This window comes from Pinus tabuliformis, chromosome 7, assembly GCF_031772625.1.
Source record: "Pinus tabuliformis cultivar Carrire ecotype Pingquan chromosome 7, CPIR1, whole genome shotgun sequence".
Lineage (NCBI taxonomy): Eukaryota > Viridiplantae > Streptophyta > Pinopsida > Pinales > Pinaceae > Pinus > Pinus tabuliformis.
In genome coordinates, this window is record NC_142293.1 from 1,088,301,443 (window position 1) to 1,088,320,081 (window position 18,639).

Genomic DNA, 18,639 nt, shown 5'->3' on the forward strand with positions numbered 1-18,639 from the left:
TAGTTATTATTTCAAATGTAACAATTATAATAATATTTTTGAAAGACAACTGGCGGAGAGCTCTGCAACCTGAGAGCCTCGGCTCCCTCCACGCGATCCGCATCCTGCGGGCTCTGAAGCCTGCGGCCCTGCCCGCGCTTTGCGGCTCCTCTCCACTGCGGGCCTGTCTGCAGAAGATCAGTTCCAGATTCGAGACAGCCAGCAACTCTCTGGCTAGGGTTTGGTCTTTGTTGCGGGGCTGCCCCTGGGGCGGCCGGCATCTAACCAGATCCCATGGAGTCACTGGGCCATCATACGGATCCGCCCCCTGATCCGTCCTTGGATGCTTTCAATCAGCTCCTGGCTGGCTTACCTCCGAAGAAAAGAAGTGATGCAGCAAAATTCGTAAAGAAACTCGATGAAATTCCTGAGATCTCTTTGCCTCCGGAGACCCCCATTCAAGTAGCACTGTCTCTGGCGGAACGTGGGCTCATTGGCCAATTCACGGGACTTTGGCCCTCGCCGAAAACCACTGAGCAATGGGTTAATAGGAACTGGGCGCCCCTGATTAATCAAAGTGTAACCTCATACTTCCTAGGGCGAGGGTATTTTCTCTTTGAATTCACCTCCAAAGAGGACAAAGACCTGATCTTCCGAAATGGGCCGTACTTCATGGGCCCTCAGGGTCTCTATCTGAACAAATGGACCCCAGACTTCGATCCGGCGGTCGATGTTCCCAAAGCTGTTCCAGTATGGGTTCGTCTCCCAAATCTGCCAGTCCATTGCTGGAACTGGGATTCCTTGAAGCACATTGGCAATTCCCTCGGAAAATTCATAGATCGGGCAAGCAACAAGGATCAGTACGACTGCGCCAGGATCTGTGTAGAGGTAGATCTAGAGGTGGGTCTACCAGAGGCAATCAAAATCAAAGTCGGCAGCTGGTCTCATGTGCAGATCCTGGATTATGAACAGCTGCCATTCAAATGCAGGAAATGTCACGTTTATGGGCATTTTGCCAGAAACTGTCCGACAAATGCAGAGCCAGAGAAAGGGAACGAAGAGGGTTGGAACCAGGTCAAGCGAGCAAGAGCCAATCACAAGGGGCAGAAGCAGGGTGGATACTCTGGCAAAGGCAATCCCCAGGTTAATGTCCAGCGTCCCCCTCCCAAAAAGATGCAAGAAAATAAATTCGTTCCTCTAAGTCAGCCGGAAGAAGACATTCTGGAGGAAGAAACCCAAAAATCAGTCTCTCCAAATAAAGGTACTCCATCAGCTTCCCCCAAAGAAGCTGAAAACCCCAAAGGCATGGCCTTAGAGGATGAGGAAGATGAGCAGGAAACTGAAGAGTCAGAAGAAGAAGGAGAAATAGGAGAGTCCCAAACTTCGGTAAGAAGATCTACAAGAGGCCGTAAAACAGACAAAGAAAAAAGAGAGCAGCAGACCTACAAAGACAAGCTTCAGGGCAGCCAGCCAACTCTGGAAAAATTGCTAGCCTCAAAGCCCAAGATGCTGAAAAATCAGCCCCAAGGCTCCAAGGGAGCCCATCAGAAACATAAATAATGAAGGTCATCTCCTGGAATTGCAGAGGTATGGGGAGTAAAGTTAAGGAAGAAGCAATAAGAAGCTTAATAAGAACAGAAACCCCAGACATACTTCTAGTCCAGGAGACCAAGCTGGAAGACAAAACCTTCCTGCAAGCAAGCAAAAATCTGTGGTTCAAAAGTGAAGCAAGAGCAATCTCTGCCAGGGGTGCCTCGGGAGGGATTGGTACACTATGGAACTCCAATAAATATGCAGTCATCTTTGAAGCGAGCAACACTCACTGGTTGCTGCTAAAACTGCAGAATCTGGACACAAAGGAAACCTTCAGTCTTTTTAATGTTTATTCTCCAGTCAACATCTGGGAGAAAAAGGATTGCTGGGACACTATAAGACGACAGGCAGACTTGACAAACCTGGAAAACACAATCATTGCTGGAGATCTCAACCTCACTCTTCATTCGACTGAAAAAAGGGGAGGAAGTGCAGTCTGAGACCCGGCAAGAGAATGGGCGGAGGATCTTTTGCAAGACTGGGACTTACTGGACATCAAGCCCTCATCCGGTAAGTTTTCTTGGTCTAATAAAAGAGTAGGTCCTGGTCATATTGCTGCCAGGCTTGATAGATTTTTCATTCAAAGCTCTTTCCTGTTACTTGGATTAGAACCCAGAATGCATATCCTCGCTAGCAGCGTCTCGGACCATAAGCCTGTAAAATTAGAGCTCCTTGCCCATCTAGATCTGGGACCTATTCCCTTCCGGTTTAGTCCCCTTTGGGTTAAGGAGCCTCTCTTCATGCAAACAGTCAAAGATTGTTGGAGCCAGCCTGTCAAAGGCTCGCCCTTTTTCATCTGGGAGGAAAAGCTCAGAAGGGTAAAAAGAGCTCTGAAAAGCTGGGCCAAAACCTTGTCCAATCCCTCAACGGAAAGGAAAGCCATCAAAGACTCTCTTGTCTCTCATCAAACCCATATGGAGAGTGCTATTGTTACAGAGGATATGATAGATCAAGAAACTCAGCTGCAACAGAGATACCATAAGGCCTGCTTAGCTGAAGAAGAATATTGGAGATTAAAGTCACGAAATTCGTAGACATTAAGAAAGCAACCTTCTCTCATTTCCAAAACTTGTACAGTGATGATCAGGGGCCATTTCATCATCAAGAGCTGCTTGACATCATCCCTCAGGTTATCTCTCCTCGCATGAACGGGATTCTAGAGGCCAAAATTACTAAAGAGGAAGTTAAAAAGGCTCTCTTTGATATGGACCCGGATAAGGCCCCGGGGCCAGATGGCTTCTCTGCCCGGTTTCTCCAAATCTGCTGGCCGATTATCGAAAAGGACCTTCTCAAAATGATACAAAAGTCACAAAATACTCAGAAAATAGGAGGCAGCACAAATTCCGCCTTCTTAGCCCTCATTCCAAAGGAAAAAGGCGCCAATAACTTCAGCAGATTCCGTCCGATTTCATTATGCAACACAGGGTACAAATTAATCACCAAAGTCATTGCTAATAGACTGAAGCCCATTCTGCCCAGAATAATCCCGGAAAATCAAGGAGGCTTCATCCAGGGTAGGCAGATCGTGGACAACTACACGCTCGTTCAAGAGGCAATACATTCAAGTCTTCTCTGAAAGGAACAAGGTATGGTGATCAAACTCGATTTAGCAAATGCCTTTGATCGAGTAAATCATAGTTTTCTGTTAAAAGTCATGTGCAAATTTGGTTTTGGAGCAAACTTCATAAAATGGATCCGGGCATGCATCTCAGAGCCATGGATTGCCCCACTGGTTAATGGAAGAGCCACTGAATTTTTCAAAGCCTCGAGAGGACTTAGGCAGGGGTGTCCCCTCTCCCCCCTGCTTTTCGTCATCCAAGCCTCAGTACTCAGCTTCCTGCTAGATAAAAAGATGCAAGACCAAGAAATTAATGGGCTGTGTATAGCTAGAAGGGTTAAGAACTTAAACCACGCCTTATTCGCGGATGATACCCTCCTATTAGACACTGCCTCTCTCTCCTCTGCCTCCAAATTTAAAGATGTGCTGGACAAATTCAGTGAGGCCTCAGGCAGCATGGTAAATAAGAATAAATGTCATATTTTCAGTTGGAACACTACGCCCAGAACTCTATCCGCCATCTCAAGATGCTTGGGCTTCACAGCCTCCTCTTCATGGACTTCATTTAAATATTTGGGCCTTCCTGTTTTCCATAAGAAACACTCAACCAAAGATTGGCTTCCCCAGCTTGAGAAATTCAAATCCAAAATTCAAGCCTGGGGCTTTACCTGGCTCAACGCTGCTGGCAAAGCGGTCTTAATAAAATCCGTGCTCTTCAGTCTTCCACTGTTTCAATTCACAGGGCTTCTCGCTCCGGCATCCATATTAAAAAAGATGGAAGAATTCATGCGCAGATTCTTCTGGAAGGGAGGAAAACAGAATGGAAAAAAATTCCCCTCATCAGCTGGGAAACCATTTCCAAGCCTTTGCGAGAGGGTGGGCTAAACTTCAAGAATCTCAGTCAGCAAAATGTGGCTATGGCAGCCAAGGTGATCTGGCGAATCATCGCGCCCAAGCCAGGTTGGGCCCAACTGGCTCTCTGGAAAAAGTATTTCAGAGGCCCACGCACTTGCTGCTTAGAAAACGCGATTCAGCTTCCAAATTCGTCCTTCCTTAAATTGTATGCTAAAGCGGCTTCCTTGATTAAAGAGCACTCCTTTTGGATCCCAGGAAATGGGAAAAAAATCAACATATGGACTGATAGAATTATGAACAAGGATCCAGTTACAGACAGAGCCTCCCTAAACGATTTGCGCTGCTGGATGAACAGAGAAGGATTGAACTCGTTGTGGGACATTTCCCAATGGAGCGACTTCATATGGGCAGGCTGGAAAAGAATTGAAATTCCGGATCAGTTGATAAATGAATGGATCGCTCTGCTGGATCTTCTACACGGCCTGGCTCCCACGCATATGAAGAAAAAAGACACAAAAGGATGGGGGCTGAAGGAAGGCGGATACGCTGTTTCTAAAGGCTACTCCAAGCTGATCGAGAAGCCACACGTCCCCCCTGACCCAGCACCTTGGCAGGGAGTCTGGCACGTCCCTTCTTGGCCCAAGATCGACTTCTTCGCTTGGACTCTCTGCCATGGAAGAATTCTAACTTATGACACTCTGCAGAGGAAAGGATTTCATGGCCCCTCCAGATGCCCGTTGTGCACAGAAAACGCAGAAACAACATTACACTTAATGCTTGAGTGCAAATTTTCCATACAGATCTGGGTCTCCTTTATCAGCAATTTTGATCCCAACTTCCCTCTGCCTAGATCTATGGTAGACCTCTTCTCAAATTGGACAAACAGGTACCCCGGACAGCCACCCAAAAATCAAGTTATCAAAACTGCATGGGCCATTCTTCCAAAGATCATTTGTTGGCAAATATGGCTTGAAAGGAACAGAAGAATCTTCAGAAATGCCAGCTTGAACCAGAAGGTTTTAGAAATCAAAATCAAATGCCTCATAAAGGAGTGCTTGACAGATATAAACGATGACTCCAATCTCAGCCATCAAGACATTGACTGGGGCTCATCCCTAGGCCTGCAATTTCAACCAGCAGTCAGAACTGCCCCCATCCTTAAAGACTGGCAAATAAGGAGACCTGAATCTGAATTCCATGACTGGCTTAAATCGCACTCAAGACACTCACTCTTCTTTGATGGAGCAGCAAAGGGTAATCCGGGCATAGCAGGAGCAGGAGGTGTTGTTGTAAATCCTCTGGGGGAAAAAATTCATTCCTTCTCCTGGGGACTTGGCCAAGCTTCCAGCATACAAGCTGAGGCATTGGCCCTCTTCCAAGGCCTAAAGATACTCAAAGAGCTAAACATAAGGGAAGCTACTGTGATAGGCGACTCGCAGGTCCTCATAAATGCAATGATCTCCAACTCTCCAGCGCTGGATCTTAATCTAGCTAGACTGGTTTCTAGAATCAAAGGCCTGGGAAAAGCTTTCCAGAAGCTGAATTATTTCCATGTACTGAGAACGCACAACAAACAGGCAGACAAGGAAGCCAACAAAGCAGTCCTCCTTTCTGCCGGGGTCAAGATAAAAGACGAAGAAGAAACATGGGAACCCATTCCATAAGCTAGCTTTTGCCATGTTTTTCTGTCTGCTTCTAAATAAATTTGTTTGTATCTTCAAGTTGGGGAATATCTCTGAAATTGATAAACTAGAATCCCTATCAAAAGGAAAAACTTCAAGATTCAACAACACTCTCATTGTTACCAGAGAGATGTATCAAGACATAGAAGTCTTCAATGTAACCAGATTTACGGCTTGTTGGCATTATGATTCCAGTGTTGTCCTTGATGGCAACTCACTCAGAGGTTGGTACAGGTGCTCAGAGGTTGGTACAGGTGATGGCAACTTAATCAGAAGACAGATCTTAGTACAGCATGCCAAGGAAGTTCATATACGCAGGTTCGTTAAACCCAAGTCGCGTGTACACGCTAGTTGGATTCAGAAAAAGCGCGTGTATGTGGAAAAGTACCTTTGGTCCATGGTGGTTAGTCCTTGGAAGTTGTGCCTATGGTTTCGGACCATTGTGTCTCGACGGGCGTGTCGATCCCTAGTTTTGAAGTTGATGGTATTATGTTACTATGGTTTTGGCTCTTGGTATTGAGCAAGGCCTAAGGCTATATAAGGAGAAAAAGATCATTAGGCAAGATCATCTTTCGACAAGGCTTGAATATCTAAGAGAGAAAGAGATCTGATATGCAGGTTCTGGGTTGCTTGATCTAAGCCAAGGAGAGATCACATCGGTTGATGGAAGACTAGATCTAAGGATAGATCGGGATCTAATGGTTTGAAATGCACTTTCATGATATGGTTGATTATGCGTATTTCTAGATCTGCATATTGACGCAATGTTATGTTTTGGGTCTAACTGATGTCTGGTACAGCTGCAAATTGAGAAAGTTTATTTTTAGATCTGTACACAGGTTGGCTTCGGTAAAAGCGCGTGTATACGCGGGTTTTGCTCATTGAAGTAGCGTATATCTTTTGAAGCTTGATTTTGGGTTTACAGTGGGGTCTGACTGTTATTGCAGAGTTCTGTAGTTTGCTCTGTGTTCTGGTAACTGGTGATTGACAGGGTTTAGTGATTCAGTGATTCAAAGTTTGGTTGTTTTATGCTTCAATGATCTGTTGTGAAAGTTGAATGAATTGGGGTCTACAGATTGTAATGTTGTGCTTCAGGAATATCCAGTCTGAAAATGTATGAAAGGTGGTACTTGAAGGAAAGAAGATTGTAGGTCAGCACCTACGTACTAGTATCTTGGCTAGTACAAGAGCAAAGGGGGTTGGAGCTCCCTTCCAAGGAAGTTTGGAGAACGAGAGAAGGTTGTAGCCTTCTGCAGGTTGTAGCCTGCGTACTGGTATAAGGCTGCACCAGTACAAAAGATTGTAAACTGAAGTTTCATATTAAAGAAAGATAGAGACAACTTGCAGCAGGTGGTTTTCACCCACATTGGGTTTCCACCTTATATCTTGGTGTTCATATGTGTGGCTTTTGATCTGTTCTGTTATACTGCACATGTTTACTGTTAATGTGGTGAATAATGTCCTGATGAACTTAACTGAAGAATAAGCTAACTAAATTATGAGTTTTTCTTCTTATACGCTGTTTTATTTAGTCACAGTAGCGTGTACACGCTGGTTCACGTAACTGAAGTAGCGTATATGATTCTGAGCATTGAAAAAGTTTGATTGATCTGATAATACTGATTCACCCCCCCTCTCAGTATTATTTCCAACACGGCTTTCAAGCCAGGATGAATATATATACAACATAACTGTTTCTGTCACAAAAAAATATTTTTGAAAGACAATTTTATGGCTATAAGGGTAAATAAATCCTACCCCCATACTTAGTAGAATAAATTTGATAGCTAGTTTGTAGAAGAAGACTGCAATGGGTCTCAAATTATGAATGTTGGGTTTGCACCAACTAGGAAAAGGAGGCACTGCACATATTTCTCAAGGGGGGCTTGTTAAATGATAATGCATACCTATTTACAAGAGAAAAAAACTATTGTTTTAAGATAAAATAATATGAAAAAAGTCCTCACAGAACATCTGAAATAAATTGTTAGATCAAATAACCTATAAAGTTGTGAAATTGGCTTGGATAATTGAGTGAGAAAGTTTTCAAAGCTTTCCCTCATAACCTTCATTATTTAGCTTCCTAATTGGGACATCCATATGGATTAGTATACATGGACTATTATCACATTGGAATATATACATGGGTGCTCTTTTTTAGTTTTAGTTGATAGGAAAATTGGTAGGTGATGGGCCTCTAAATTAGACATAAATTAAGGGCCATGCCTCTAAATTAGACATAAATTAAGGTCCATCTGACTATTCTTCAGCACATTAAACCTCTCTTTTTGCATTATATAATGTATTTTTAACTTTAATATGTTCATTAGGAAGGTTTATGGATAATTGCATATTTGTGCCTAATATTATTTATTTTTGTGGAATATTGTGAGAATATTGGGAAAATTATGGAGATTTGAAGGAGGAGATAATCTAGAGACCTGTTCCTTACTACAGGATGATCAATATTAAATAATAAATCAACAAGATATCCTGGAATTATGGCACATATTGTAGAGCTCCAATGATTGAGAAAATCTAGGAATGTGTTCCCTACCATTTAATGCAGATTCCTAGTATTGGGAAGCAAATACAATAATCAAGGGATTTTGGTGGAGAAAGTTTCCTACTTTCATGGGGAATGATTCATAATCATTTTCTATAATTTCCAAGTCGAATTTTCCTCTAGGGGTTGATTTTTCTTAGTCTTCTTGTGGAGAGAACTCATATTTTTGCAGCGTCCCTTTCATTTTCTGTAGGGATGTAATTGTATTGATGGAAATAATGAAGATTGGTGACATGTTCAACTTCTAGATCTTGGTCTCCTTCATAGGACTCTGAGTATCCTTGGGCTTGGCCATCCCAAGGGCCTCATAGCGCTTTTGTATCATTTACTTTTCTTCTTTTTCACTTCTTATGCACATGTATCTCTTGTTCTTGTATTTTTTCTATTTCTGCATTTAGTATTAACAATTTCTTGTTGTAGGATTCGGTTAAATGGTCGATGTAAGTTATGTTGCAAGATCACAAAAACAATTTCATCATTGGAACAACTTTGGAAGGTCATAGTAATCATTGAGATACTTGGATTAGTTTGCTTATTCATAAATCTAGATTTCTGGAAGTCCCTTGTGGCAAATAACAACAAATTTATGCTATTTTTTAGAGCATGCTAATGAGCTTCAATCGATTTGATTCCACTTGCATTATATAAAAAAAAAATTCTAGTTAATAAGAAAAATTATCCCATTGCATTTGCACTTAATTAGGTTAAGCATTTGGTAGATTTACTAGTTCACTAGTTCTCAAATTTCTAGATTTTAGACTAGTAATTTTCTGCGATTTTTTAGCATGGGTTAACAGAGGTCTTTTTGAGTAATCCCACTTGTAATGGAGACCTAATACATCCTATTCAATAAAAAATATTGTCCCATCGACTTTGGATTTTATTTGCTTGGTCATTCAGTGAATTATAGTTTCCTGTAGTACTCTTCCATCATGTATATACTTGCCCAAATTTGCTCCAAAAGATTGGTTTTGGTCCCTTAGGCTTGAATCATGACCCCTAGGATCTAAATAACTGATTAGGTGATACTAAATATCACTTAGTACTTGCTTCTTTACCCATGCAAAACATTTCAACAATTTGGGCTAATGGACAAATTTATGAAATAGATAATACAATGATGATTTCCACATCCAATGAACTTTGTTAATGGATCTAAACTCTTTGAAATGTAATGGTTGGCATTTAGTTCATGATCTTTACTTTATGCAATTAGAATATGTTTCTTTCCTTGTATTTTCTTTCTTGCAATAGGTTAAGGTTTCCATTTTGAGTATTTCATTTTCTGCAATTAGTTTAGGATTTGATTTCATTACATGCACTCCATTACATCATGACAACGAAGGAAGGACACATTGTATGTTGCATATATAGTGTCGATACCTCTTAAGTTTGTATGAATTCCGGGTTGATAATTAAAGTCGGTAGCCTTGAGAGTTGCAACATTCTTGTTGCAATACCAATGCTCATCAATTTTTGGCACCGTTGTTGGGGAGATGTCAAAGTATGCATTGTTTTCTCCCCTAGTTGATTCATTTCTTTTAATTTTTGCATAAACAAAAAAATTTCATTTGGCATATTTCATTTCAAAAAGAGAAAATTGCATTGCATTAGCATTCTTATTAAAAAAATAATAATTAAAAATACTTCTCCAACACCAACCCCCCCATTTGATCACGTGGTTCAGTAAGAGCCACACCACTATTCACTTTTGTAGGTAGAAGAAGAAGAGATGGCAAATAAGATAGAAGAAATTGATGGAGATGATGATAATGAAGAAGATCCTATTTGATTTCCCATTCAAGATACTGGGATCAGTGTGCATGAAGAACATACCTCCATCTTTTCTTCCAAACTTCCATGGTATGAGGTCAGAGGATCCGGAAACCTTTCTCTTTGAATTTGAAATTATTTGTAGATCTTATGGTTGCTTTTTAAACACTCAAAAATTGAGATTGTTTCTGGCAATATTGAAGGATAAAGCTCTTAAATGGTTCATGAGTTTAGGGACTAATTCAAGAAGATCATGGAACGATCCGCAAAAGATATTTCTAGAAAAATATAAAGATCACGATCTTAAAGAAGAAATCTTTAAAATGAATAAAAAAGAAGATGAGAATCTAGAGTATCTAATAGATAGGTTCATGTATAATGTTAAGAGGAAAAACTACATCATTTAGGACCCGACACACTGCAAACCCTCTTACTTAGAACAATTAAGGATGAGTGGATTGATCTCCTCGATCTCATGAGTAGAGGTGATGTATACCAGTTATCTTTTGAAGAAATTTGTGAAACATGCAAACACATATTAAGAGGAAGGGAAAGAGTAATTCAATCAACATCAAGATCGGTAAGTCAAGCTAAACTTGGAAATTTGCTTGATAACTTTAAAACATAAATTCTTAGCAATCTAAGTGAATAAGTAGAAATGTTAATAATACAAAGTGAGCAAAAAGAAGATGTTGATATTTGATGCAGGGTTACCCCTGCTTTACCCACAGTATGCATAAACCATTTCTCCTCCCAGGAATTTTACCCATTAGTGAGTCAAATCATCAATATTTAAGGTTTAAGGCCCCTTTCATTAGAATTCACATGGAAACATTTTAATAGACTAACCCAAAGTCTACACTTTTCATATTCTTTCCATCGGGACTCGATCACCCCTCATAAACCTTTGTTAATTCCTATGGCCGCTATATAAGCCAACCCTCTAAATCATTATTAAACTTTGGGTCATAATTGGACTTAACCCACAATTCCATTTATCGGCGGGTATTTCTATCGTAAACCCTTTATAATAGAAATACATGTAAAACATACCTTTTTCCGCCAATCCTTGGTCTCTGGACATTTACCGAGATTACCTTTATCGTTATCGCAATATTGGGTTCTCCGCGGTCACACTACATATACGCCTTTGTCAACCCTCCGACTCCGATATGCGACTATCAGTGCGTTGAAATAATGCTTTTTGCATTAAATGACTCGAGCACAACACTTTATGGAATACAAAGGAAATTCATGAAATCCCGACGCGAAACACACAAGGTCGGACTTCAAATATTTTACACATGCATTCATAAATATCGTCGGGTCCGCTTTTCCATATCAAACCTTCCGCTGCGCTGTTCCTCCTCGATTTCCGATTGCCGATGCCTTCGATCAAATCTTGACCGTCGATATAAACTTGATCCGACGGTTGTTAATTCACTCGATTAATAAACTTACACGACAATCCTCCATTATCGATCTGTACCCAATGGATTTTATAGCTGTCATTGATATCGGGTGGACAAGTAGCACAAGGATTAACAGCCCAATAAGCGGTTTCCTCTCTCCTCTTCGTTTCCACATGTCGAACGTTTAATGGGATCGGTTGCTCGCCCTTCAATACCGCTTACGGTTTTGGTGCCGCCCAAAATCCGCTTTCACTATTTAAGCCTGCTCTTCGCTAACTAAGTTGCGGCTTAATCCTGGCTGTTGATATTCAAGATATGATGGCTACTGTGCATCGTTTCTTCACTTTTCGTTTTTCTCTTTACTTAGATTTTACGCTATTTCCTCAAGGTTTCTGTGGTTTTCGGTTTTCTTCTGGGATCTCGACACTCCGCTGCGTGACTCCTTTTGAGCTTAACTCTGCGAGTTTCTTTAGTTCCTATTCCTTCAAAACATTACCGGGGCTATTCGAATGGGTTGAACGCTCCATTCCCTTCCACTATGTTTCTTCTCCTCTGTGTATTCACCTCGACCTCGCTTGCATACATATATCTATGCAACTCCCTGATTTACTATAATATATCAGTCCAATCTCGAAACACACATTTATATGGGCTTGGAATTAAACCTCTGTATTGATAACCAAATAATTACACAGTTTCTCTATCTTCGGCCTAATCTTCTAATGTCAGTGGCCTCTGATTTACAAGCTGACCATAGGTTTACAATCATACTCCAATCTGCTATCTATCTAACCTATTCAACCTCTCCAACCCTTGTCTATGCCTTTTTGGCTTGCATTTATACAAAGGGATTTTAAAACCAATTTCTGGTTTAGATCCATAGATTCCTTAACAAAATCCTAAAATTTCTTCCTCATCCCTAAGGATCCTCTCTAATCCATAAAATCATGAACTGACTCCTAATTTAAGATTTACAATCAATTCTCAATCCTCTCATCACTCAATTACCCTAAATCCCTCATGTTCTCCTACATTCGAGAACATTTACAATTATACCTCACAATATTCAATTAATTCCTATTCTCGTTGAAATCACTCAAAACATTAAATAATTACATTAATTCAATACTTAGGAAACCAACTTCCTTGAAACACAAGACCCCCTATGTCTACTAGAATATAATAATGATGTTGAGCTGAATGCTCCTGCATCAGACTCCCCAAGTAAGAAAATTTATGACCTCCTGGTCATAAGTCTGGATAATTGATTCCTCTTGGATCCCAGACTTTATTTTGTAACCTGTCTTTGCTTGTCCATTATTCTATTGTTGTTGTTGTCTGCAACTGTTCTCCAGGTCTCCATACCTTATGCTGCAATACTCCACTTGCCCTACTTTCATAGTCTGCTACTGTCTTCCTCTTGTTGTCACTCCTCTCCTTTCTTGTTGTTATCTTCTTCTGAGACACTTTCATCATTAACCTTCTTATCAGTTCAATCTCTCTGTCCAGTATATCCTTTGTCTGCTGATTGTCTTCAACTCTTAATTGCTGAACTCTCATTCTTGCTTGTTCTTCACTTATTTTGATCGCCTCCTTTTCATCCTTACCTTCTTCTTTACTGTTATTTTGCACCTTTTCAACTACTGCTATATTGTCTTTCAGAACAATTTCCTGCTTCTGTTTTCTGCACCTATCAACTTCTTCTTGATTATTATTTATGACAACTGCTTTATCATCCTTCTTTAGGAATTTATCCTGAAAATTTATCCTCTACTCTTCTAAATTCCTCCTTTGAAAGTCTAATTCTCTATATAACTCAATGATTTTACTTGGAGTGAACTTTGGAAATTTTACACAATCTCCCATTTCTTCATTTGTTATTAATCCATCATCACACGATCCTTCTTCCTCTGTTAAATCTTTATTAACATCCTTCAGTAGATGTTCTTCCTCTTCTTCTTTCATTTGGCTATTCAACTGTGCCAAATATGTTCCAGTTTCTCCAGCAAAATCTTCAATTATAAGACAATCATTATAATAAAAAATATAAGGCTTTTGTACCTCTTCTTCCTTTGGCAACACTTCAGTATGCTCCTCTTATCTCTCTTCTTCTATGAGCATATTAGTATACTGATTCAAACTCAAAGAACTCTTGTTGCTGTCTTATAGTCTCTCCTTCTCATCATCTATTTCAATGATGTCTTTCAGCACTTGTCCACTGTAGTGAACTGATTCTTTTTCAGTCTCCTTGTCATATTCTACTTCAAAACTTTCATCTTGTAGAAGGTTTTCTTCCAAATTTTTGACAAATTTAAAAGACTGCCTATCTTCTTCCAAACTTGCAATCATACACAAATCATTAATTTTAAAATCACAAGACCTTACGGTGTCATTTGATGCTTCAGTCATCAAGTCTTCTGGCTGCTTTGAATCATTCATATGATTCAACTCCTCTGTCTCTTCATCACTTTCAAAAAGTAATGGTCCACGTTCTAGTTCACATATCGAAACTTCAACATCTTCTTCAGCATCTATCTTTTGCTGTAGCTCAAATCTTTCAAGCTTCTCTATAATCTATTCAATTTCCCTTATCTCCTTTATTAACTGCATATTCACTTGTTGTTCCCTCTTCTCTTGTAGCCTCTGCCACTTCACTTTCTTTCTCATGACATAACCATATTTCTAGTCCATCTCATTCCTCTGTAATATTTCCTTTAATACTTCAAGCTGAATTGCTATCTCAGCCTTCTCCCTCTCATACTTTACTTAACTGTCTTTGTATGCCATTTTCCTTGGCATCTCCTTTCTTCTGTCCTTGGCTGTGGTTTATTTCAGAATCTCTGTTATGGCTGTCACTAGTCATCATCCTCTTTATCTCTATGAGTTCCTCACTCACTCACTATGAGATGCACTAAATCCTCTACAACAACAAGTCTGCCCTGCTGCCACTTACCTCACCAAGCTCTCCTCTGTATTTAGTCTTTTGGAAAGCAATTAGTTCTCTATCTCTGGAACCTCCTTTGAGGAATTCTCTTTGCTCCTTCTAGGCTTCAACTCATCTGCACCTTCTCAAGAACACAACTGTCCTCTTTATCCAATCTTTGTTGGAATTCCTCAAGGTTCTGCCACATTTCTGCTTTCACTTAGAAACTCTTACCAACTTCCTTTATCTCTTTGCAATTCTACCACATCCTCTGTGGAATTAACTTTTTGAGCCGCAACAATACCCCTGTAGTAACAAGTCTCCTTCTTGCTACATATGCCTCACTAAGTTGCTCTCCTCTGAGTTTAGTCTGCTGGCATTTCTCTGGTTCTTTCCTTTGGAACCAATTGGGCACTCCTCACTCTAGGTTTGTGCAATCTTCTCACCTTCCTCTGTTGCTACCTGTGCATCAACATAAAATCCACAACCGTTTAATCTTCAATTCAAATTAAAATAAGAACATATCACATCACATTTAATATCTCTGTCTGATCTTGTCCTCACATTCACCTGCACTTTTGAATGGATTGTTCTTTCCACTAGCCTTCAGTTGTATCTTCGAACTCTATTACTTTGAGAACTTACAAAGTCCCTCTTACATTTTAACTACGATAATACTACTCTAAATATCATTCATTCAATATATTCTAATCATTAGACAAATTTTCATACCTTCACCTACCTTCAGGATCTCACCATTTTTGCAAATCTGTTTCAACAGAGCTTCATGCTTTATCTTGGCAAAGTTTAACTATCGCAACAATTTCTCCTTTGCTGAGTTTTCTTCCACTATTGCTTCTTAAGACTTGACCTTCTTTTGCTGAGATACTTCATTAGCTGCAACTATAAATATTCAATCTGTTTCTTTATCCAGCAAAAATCAAATTAGAGTTAAATAAAACAATACTTGCATGGTTTCTCCACCCACTCTTCACATTCGAGTGAATCTCCATTCTTCGAAACACTGCTGTGGATTCTTTATGTTCCTGCAATCTCTTCTTAATTCTTACTCACCTGCCTCTAAGAACTTAAAGGTTCAATCTCCCATCTTTACTCTAGTCGCTTAACTTTCAGATAAGAGTCTGATCTCCCTTGCCTGCATACACATCTTTCCAAATATTTATGTTCTAAATTCTTCCAAAGAAACTTTCACACATAATTTCTTTGTTCAGCTCTGATACCAAATGACGCAGGGTTACCCCTGCTTTACCCACAGTATGCATAAACCTATGCATAAACCATTTCTCCTCCCAGGAATTTTACCCATTAGCGAGTCAAATCATCAATCTTTAAGGTTTAAGGCCCCTTTCATTAGAATTCATATGGAAGCATTTTAATAGACTAACCCAAAGTCTAAACTTTTCATATTCTTTCCATCGGGACTCGATCACCCCTCATAAACCTTTGTTAATTCCTATGGCCGCTATATAAGCCAACCCTCTAAATCATTATTAAACTTTGGGTCATAATTGGACTTAACCCACAATTCCATTTATCGGCAGGTATTTCTATAGTAAATCCTTTATAATAGAAATACATGTAAAACATACCTTTTTCCGCCAATCCTTGGTCTGGACATTTATCAAAATTACCTTTATCGCTATCGCAATATCGGGTTCTCCGCGGTCATACTACATATATGCCTTTATCAACCCTTTGACTCCGATATGTGACTACCAACGTGTTGTAATAACGATTTTTGCATTAAAAGACTCGGGCACAACACTTTATGGAATACAAAGGAAATACATGAAATCCTGACGCGAAACACACAAGGCCGGACTTCAAATATTTTACACCCGCGTTCATAAATATCGTCGGGTCCACTTTTCCATATCAAACCTTCCGCTGCGTTGTTCCTCCTCCGATTTCCGATCGCCGATGCCTCCGATCAAATCTTGACCATCGATCTAAACTTGATCCAACGGTTGTTGATTCACCCGATTAATAAACTTACGCAACAATCCTCCACCGTCGATCTGTACCCAATGGATCCGACAACTGTCGTTGATATCGGGTGGACAAGTAGCACGAGGATTAACTGCCCGATAAGCGGTTTCCTCTCTCCTCCTCGATGCCACGTGTCGAACGTTTAATGGGATCGGTTGCTTGCCCTTTAATATCACTTACGGTTTTGGTGCCGCCCGAAATCTGCTTTCACTATTTAAGCCCGCTCTTTGCTGATTAATTTGCGGCTTAATCTTGGCTGTTAATCTTCAAGATTCGACGGTTACCATGCATCATTTCTTCACTTTTTGTTTTTCTCTTTACTTAGTTTTTACGTTATTTCCTCAAGGTTTTTGTGGTTTTCAGTTTTCTTCTAGGATCTCGAGACTCCGCTGCGCAACTCCTTCTGAGCTTAACTATGCGAGTTTCTTTAGTTCCTGTTCCTTCAAAACATTACTGGGGCTATTCGAATGGGTTGAACGCTCCATTCCCTTCCATTGTATTTCTTCTCCTCTGTGTATTCGCCTCGACCCTGCTTGCATACATATATCTATGCAACTCTCTGATTTACTATCATTTATCAGTCCAATCTCGAAACACACATTTATATGGGCTTGGAATTAAACCTCTTTATTGATAACCAAATAATTACACAGTCTCTCTATCTTTGGCCTAATCTTCTAATGTCAGTGGCCTCTTATTTACAAGTTGCCTATAGGCTTACAATCACACTCCAATCTGCTATCTAGCTAACCTATTCAACCTCTCCAACCCTTGTCTATGCCTTTTTGGCTTGCATTTATACAGAGGGATTCTAAAACCAATTTCTAATTTAGATCCATAGATTCCTCAACAAAATCCTAAAATTTCTTCCTCATCCCTAAGGATTCTCTCTAATCCATAAAATCATGAACTGACTCCTAATTTAAGATTTACAATCAATTCTCAAACCTCTCATCATTCAATTATCCTAAATCCCTCATGTTCTCCTACATTCGAGAACATTTACAATTATACCTCACAATATTCAATTAATTCCTATTCTCGTTAAAATCACTCAAAACATTAAATAATTACATTTAATTCAATACTTAGGAAACCAACTTCCTTGAAACACAAGACCCCCTATGTCTACTAGAATACAATAATGATATTGAGCTGAATGCTTCGGCATCAATATTTGTGTTTTCCATGCAGAATCACACGATGTTAAATATTTCCCGTCATTACCAAGGTTGAAGGAAGTTTACCAAGAGGACAATGGAGCAAGTCAATTACCAATGAAACTATGTTATGTAGCTCCAAGAGGACCATGGAAGCCTAGTCAACCTAGTATGATGCAAGAGCTTAATTCATAATTTCAAGGTTATGCATATCCACCTCAAAGTAATTGTAACACACCCTTTCCTTGGCAACATTGGCCATCTCAACCCCAAAACCATTATTGGCAACAAGGTTGGAAAGTAAAGTATGGGAACCATCCACAATATCCTCAATATTTTCCTCAATATCCTCCATACCCAATTCCATGTTATCCCTACCATCCATCTACACCACAACCACATCCATCTCAAATATTCACTCCCACTCAACTACCTGTACTACCATTTCCAAACCCACACAGTGAAGTAGCTCAACCCACTTACAATGCTGAGGTACAACACTTCCAAATATCTTCTCTTGATCTCAATGGTATTCATCTAAGTTGAGGACAAATATTACAAAAAATAGATTCTCTTGATTCCATTGAATGATAACATGCAGAAAAAGAAGATTCAAAAGAGAAGACCAAAGAATCATGGCTGCACTTGATGAAGAGTAGACATCAAAATCAGAGATTGAGAAAGCTCCCTCATGGTTACCACCAAATCCTCCATGTATTCAAGAAAACAATCAACAAAAAGAGGAATATTTGAAGGTCATGGTAGAAGAATACATGAAGAATGATCCAGATAAGCAAGCAAACCAAGGGCATCAAAGTTATATTGAGGTTTGGTTCCAGAAAATCAATAAGATGGAGCATCACTCTCTTCTTCAAATGTGCTTGATATTTTCAAAGTCAAAGCATTTGGTCTCTGAAATTTAGGTACATGTCAAATCATGTATTGCAAGCCTACACATCAGTTGATCCGTCATATTGATGTGCACATGGTTCCATTGGAAGTATTGCTACACTTGAAAATGATTTTGTTTTTTCAAATAGAGTAGGATAACAAAAAAAATAAAAAATGAAAAATAAGCAAAAAAATAAAAATCTCAAGTGAAAACCTCCTTTGAGGTGCCTAGGGTTG

The 18,639-nt window shown here is 39.7% G+C and overlaps 1 protein-coding gene across 1 annotated transcript; it reads left to right on the forward strand.

Annotated features, from left to right (window-relative positions):
* The first annotated feature begins 273 nt into the window (after window positions 1–273).
* Window positions 274–2,012, forward strand: LOC149251350 (uncharacterized). The gene is made up of 3 exons (XM_089453858.1): window positions 274–556; window positions 692–1,325; window positions 1,565–2,012. Exons 1-3 carry the CDS (start codon window positions 274–276, stop codon window positions 2,010–2,012), a joined length of 1,365 nt encoding a protein of 454 aa, XP_089309984.1.
* Window positions 2,013–18,639: the final 16,627 nt, after the last annotated feature.

Bases quoted from the DNA above. Each gene is read 5' to 3' on its own strand.
- LOC149251350 (XM_089453858.1), top strand. From the start codon at position 274: ATGGAGTCACTGGGCCATCATACGGATCCGCCCCCTGATCCGTCCTTG. The intron at 557-691 runs GTGTAACCTCAT...AATGGACCCCAG, and splicing joins GGCGCCCCTGATTAATCAAA to ACTTCGATCCGGCGGTCGAT. The intron at 1,326-1,564 runs GTCAGAAGAAGA...CTGGAATTGCAG, and splicing joins GATGAGCAGGAAACTGAAGA to AGGTATGGGGAGTAAAGTTA.